Genomic DNA, 5,847 nt, shown 5'->3' with positions numbered 1-5,847 from the left:
AGACTAGCTGGGCAAAGCAGCCTTTAGACTAGCTGTTTGAGGCTTGTCTGTTGCTGTAGTAAAAAAAAAGTCATGCTGCTGCTATTACTGGTCAGTGATCAGTGTGTAGTATACACACACTATAGCTGAACGCTCCACAAGGTGTGATGCAGTGGAATGCAGCTTTACCGGATCTGTAGGGGCCCCAAGGCTACGGAGAGCCAGAGTTCACTTACATTAACAGGTTAAAGCAGGCAATGAGTTACTCCACCCTCTTAACTCTCAACACAAACTTCCAGAAGACAGGCAGGTAAAGTAGAAGTTGTGGAGTAATCATTTTTAAAAGATATGTACAGTACAGGCCAAACGTTTGGACACACTCTCATTCAGTGCCTTCTCTTTATTTTCCTGGCTATTTTGCAGTTCAATGTATATTTTCGCGGAGGGCATCAAAACTCTGCATAGACACGTATAAAATTATGTGCTTAACCCCTTGACTGACTGGGTGTCCACTTGAAAATAGACAAAAATAAGCTTGTTGAAAAGTGTGAAACCATCAGTTGTGCAGTGTTGATGTTGGGTAGATGGACAGCTGACATCACTATTGGAAAACTGCTAGAACTGTTTTTTTTTGTTTAGCAAAAATTCTACATGTGTTCATGTACAGTTTTGATGCCCTCCGCAAAAATCTACTGCTGAACTGCAAACAGCCAGGAAAATAAAGAGAAGGCACTGAATGTGACTCTGAGTGTGTCCAAACTTTTGGCCTGCACTAATGCGACACCAATTCTTTGTAAGGATGGGTGGGTTTTGTCTTAGGTTAAAATGGATGACTTCTAAAGGATGCCAGATTTTTTGCATATTCGAATCTTGTGTTTCAGGGAGTCCATGGTATTAGCACATTTCTAACACCAATTTTGTTCACGGTTGACAAGGGTGACAGTGCTAAGGTGATGGGTGGATTTTTTTTGTTTGCGGGACACAGGGGGCGGATGGTGAACAACACGGGTACAATTATCTTACAACACGTCTGCATTGGTGTTTGTGGTGTCCTCTGAGGGGTTGGAATATAAAAGAAAATGATATTTCCACTAGCAACCTATCCACTATATATTTGCCTCACTATCAACCCACTGTATTACGCATGTTGTTTTTTGGTGATACTTTATTTTAGTGGATTCACTATTGCAGTGGATCTACCACATTATGTACAGTGTACTAACCAGTGTAACAATATTTAATATCAGTGTAACACCATGCACCAATGTTGTACTTACACCATGTACCCTAGATGCAGTCTTTATGACACTGGTATTGCATGGTATTAAATAGTGTTACATTTAATGTGTGTTAATGTGGTAGATCCACTCTAATAGTGAACCAATAAAATAAAGTGTTACCTGTTTTTTCCCCTCAATAGTCTGTGTATTTCTTTTGAAATGTTATTTAATATTTGCCACCATTGTGTTGTTGTTTCTGTAGGGGGAGCCAGTGCAATGATGAAGGACCTGTGGCCCAAGTCCCCTAAACAGGGCTCTCAGTGTGAGACCCAGTGAGGACCAAACCTGCTGTCACCCCACCCTCCAACTGTCTGTGTTATTTGTACACTTTTCTATGTTTTTCTTAATGTTCTTACTCTGTTTTGATGTTTTTCTTTTTCATCTGTTTCTGTTTGTTGGTGTCTGTTTTTAAATGCATTTTAGATTTTTTTAAATTTTTAAAAAAGTTTTCAATTAAAGAACTTAAATATTGTTCTCTGACTCTCGGACTGATGTTGTACAATATTGTGGTGATTGGATTCCTTGCCTTACAACCATAAAAATCTCAGCTGCACTAAAACTTACCATGTAGCGGATTCCCAAAACAGCATTGATCTCTCCTTACTGCCACTACTCCTATCTTCTTACTAAGACAAAATGGAGTTGTGACGAGGGAACAATTTTGCTTTTCATCTCATTTATTTATTTCTTAATTTCCTTTTTATTTATTAATTAATTATGACTGGGAAAATGGCACTTTTCATACATGAAAAGGGGCATCTTCTCCATGGTCCGCCATGTTGAATTTCCAGAAATAGACATGCATTTTAGCTGAAATACTTACTTTACTTAGGTCATACTAGTAAATAGTAGTTCATAAATTGGTACATATTCATGAAAAGATCAAGTTTGGCTGTAGACGGCACAGTATAACTGAACAGCATAGTTGCAATACCTACTCTGACCACCATCTTACACAGTGCACCTTTAAAGCAGTGCAACAATGTACTATGAGCAAGAAATAAAACAGTGAGGCAGTGCAAGTACTGTGTGTCTCCATTGACACTGTACTTGGTGAATTTGTGGTGCTCAATTTTTACTCTGCTATGCAGCACCACAAAAAGATGTATGTATGGGAAACACTAGTACAGTGGTTCTCAACCTTTTTTCGACAAACGCCCCCTTGGCCTCATCACAAGCCTCCTAACGTCCCCCTTGGCCTCATCATAAGCCTTCCAAGCCCCCACCCCACCCAGTATTTAAAAAAATGAAATGACTAATTGCCCCCAGTGGCAACTAAGCATTGCCCCCCTCTCAGCTTTATCCTTCTCTACGCCCCCCTAGGGCTCCCTAATGTCCCATAGGGGGCTGTAGAGCATCCGTTGAGAAACACTACACTAGAATATGAATAGGTAGTTTACACCCCTCTTTCAAATACAACTTTTAAAGACTCTGGGTACTCATGGGTGCTTGACATCCTTGAGAACGTGTTGATTTTAACATTGTTTTGAGGTTTAAATGAAGTATATACGAATAGAAATGAAAAGTAAAACAAGTTTGCTCAAACAGAGGGTATTTCTCAAAACCTAGTCTGCACACTTCCAAGTGTGCTCAGCCTAATTAGTCACGCACAGTGATTGGAAACTCTTTGGTGAACTCTATGGACTATCTAATCACTGTGCTTGACTAATTAGGCTGAGCACACTGTGCAGACTAGGTTTTGAGAAATACCCATAGTTATACATGATCACCTGGTCCCGTCGGCCTGAACCTAGCTCATTAATCCTTTTTTTAAAAAAAATTTTGAGTGCATTTAACTATTTTAATGTAATCTATTTAAGTGTGCCAACCTTTTGTTCTATCCAGTGATTGGTTTAGCACAAGGGTGTCAAACTCAGGCCCGGGTGCCACCTTTGGGCCACAGTCACTTATTTGGCCCGCAAGATCATTCCAGATGTGTATTACAGTTGGGCCATGTTCACAATTTATTAGATTATTATTTATTTATTTTGTCTTTTTGACTTTGACTTTATTCATGATAGGACAGTGAAGGTGGTGACAGGAAGCGAGTGGGGAGAGAGAGAGAGACAGGGAAGGGCCGGCAAAGGACCCGCCGGAATTCGAACCCGGGGCAGCCGCATGGTAGACGAGTGCCCTACCGTTTGGCCATGGCAGGGACAACCATGTTCACAATTTAATACAAGTGAGCCCAGACCAGTAACATCTCACACTCGTATACAACAGACCCATTTGATCCACCACAATGGGAATGAGTGTTTGCGAAATTTGTCTCTGAGGTTTTTTTTACGTGTATGCACAATTTTACCCCCACCCCTTTTAAAATATATATTTATATTGAGTTTGGCCCCCAACGTTGTCCCAGATGTTTTATTGTGGCCCCACTCATTGTGAATTTGAGTTTGGCATCCCTGGTTTAGCAGGTAGTTAGGCCTATTCATGGTTGCTCTCACCTCCCCAACCTTGATTAGCGCTTGAATGCAAATGGGCTGATTTGATTTACACTCCTTTGCCAGCTTCCTGAGTCCTTAGTCCAGGTGTGTGATCAGTTCTTGGGGTGTGTGGAAGATCTTTCCTTTGTGTCTGACAGGATTAGCATTTGCAACAACTGGTGCCGTTGACCACATGTCTGGACATGGCCGGGGGTGGCTGCTTTTGTCATTCACATCACATGGTCAGACAAGACGACACACCAAAGCTGCCAGCAAATCTTCAAGTTCCTCCAGAAGGGGTAAAAGTAAAAAGTAAATTATTGGCGTAGCCTCTTACTGCAGATGGGGTCGCCGGCAGGCCTATTCAGTATATTTGTTGAAATACTCAACTACATCATAACAACATTGCGAGGACAGTACCGAGACATTATTTCATTACACTTTTGGTGACCGTAAGGTTATAACATAAGCTCTGCGCGAAGGGGTTAAGTACAACACTACATGGCTGTTACAGCAGTTAGTCCATTGTACCGATTAAGGTAGATAGACTGTTGTTACTGAAAAACATTAAAAATCTAATAAAAGCCCAACAAAAAAAATATCCAACCAGTGCAGTGTTAGCTACAGGGCTAAAAGTTACTCAGATGAGTATAACCTGTGTTTTGTTTTTCTTGTGACCTCTCTGAGCTTCTCTCAAGCAAACAAAAAACTCCACCACACACCCTCTAGTGCAGTGGTTTTCAAAGTGGGGGCCGGGGACCCCTGGGTGGCAGGTTGGCAGGAAAAAATACATTTAAATAAAATGAATAATTTAATAAATTGAATAACTTAGCCAAAATAAAGCACAAAAAAAGGTAAACAGTCCCAGTGGAATTATTTTCTCCTTTACAATGTTTATATATTGTGATTTCTGTGGTACCTGAATGGGTTTAGGAATGCGCCAACTTCATCGAGTTGTGAAACCGGTGCACAGAAAAAATAGTGTGGCACGGCTCATGTCAGGGGGGGCCTTGGCTGGAATCTGATGGTACGTATATGAGGGCCTTGTCATGCAAAAGTTTGGGAACCCTTGCTCTAATGGGTCAAAGTGGACAGTAAGTTTTTTTTTTTTCTACCAGCCAAACTGATTTTTTACCAGCATTTGGCCATTTGGCAGGTATTAATTTAAAACCTGACAGCAAATGAGTGAATAGCTGAATTGTGTATCTACAACTTGTAGACTACAGGAAATTAAACAAAAACTTGTATCAATGACGTGCCTCACGTTACAAGGCCTTGGGAAACGACTGGAGACCAGAATATGTACTGTACACCAATCTTACATAATCCCCCACCATGCTGGCTGGGCATGAGATCAGAGCAGAGGTGTTGGAGAGGCCTTCTGCAATGTCTGGTCTCACTTGCTTTGACGCGCATGTTTTCTGAGAGGAGCTTTTCCGAGGAGAGGAGAGGAGCAACAACGTCTTCACGTGTCATTTTATGACGTGAGGATAGCAGCTATTCATCACCTAAGCTGGGGTGGAAACAAGGTTGGATCTGGTGTTCGCCATGCTGTACCCCTATAGCAATGTGACCTGAAGGTCACAGTCAAGGTTCCTGTGGTTCCTCTTCTTGACCTTTTCCATCTGAATTTGGGCAACCGATCCATAGGCATCCATGTCAACAAGAGCAGAACCTTCTTCCTGACCCCAAGGGTGTGTTCCAATATGCGACCTTGCGTACTCCACTTGTGCTTCTGGCCTCGTACCAGGAAGTAATACTTTGTGCTGACATCCGTGACAACAGCATTACATTTCAATATCTCGCAAAAGCTCAATTGTCATTTTCTCATTTTCAAACAGGATGGAAAATGAAGAATAGTCCCCCAAAAATTGTTTTGGCTTGGCTGACAGCGGGGAAACGTAATTGTTTTCTCCACGGAGGCGGGGCATTAGCAGAACGTGAGGCCACAAGCCCAAGTGGAGGACGCAAGGTCACATATTGGAATGCACTCCAAGTCTCAAGCGGATATGTAAAGATGGAAAGGCAGCGCAGATTTAAAGCAGGCTCTGAGCTCCCAAAATGGATTTGCGGCCTCTTTCTTACCCAAACTTCCGGAACCCAAACCACGTAAAGGTCAGCTTCAAAGGTCACTGTTTCTGATTCAGCAAGTTTTACCA

General features: G+C 41.8%; 1 protein-coding gene across 1 annotated transcript in view; it reads left to right on the top strand.

Annotated features, from left to right (window-relative positions):
- The window catches only part of cenpe (centromere protein E), a 40,353-nt gene extending 38,620 nt beyond the window's left edge, over positions 1-1,733 (top strand). Inside the window, exon 42 of the mRNA XM_063194851.1 lies at positions 1,462-1,733. Coding sequence (XP_063050921.1) covers positions 1,462-1,535 — 74 coding nt within the window. The 3' untranslated portion in view covers positions 1,536-1,733. The remainder of the gene's footprint in view (positions 1-1,461) is intronic.
- The last annotated feature ends 4,114 nt before the right edge of the window (positions 1,734-5,847 follow it).

Source organism: Engraulis encrasicolus, chromosome 3, assembly GCF_034702125.1.
Source record: "Engraulis encrasicolus isolate BLACKSEA-1 chromosome 3, IST_EnEncr_1.0, whole genome shotgun sequence".
NCBI classification, from domain to species: Eukaryota; Metazoa; Chordata; class Actinopteri; order Clupeiformes; family Engraulidae; genus Engraulis; species Engraulis encrasicolus.
Note: the sequence above shows the minus strand (reverse complement) of the source record. Positions and strands in the feature narration are given on the sequence as shown.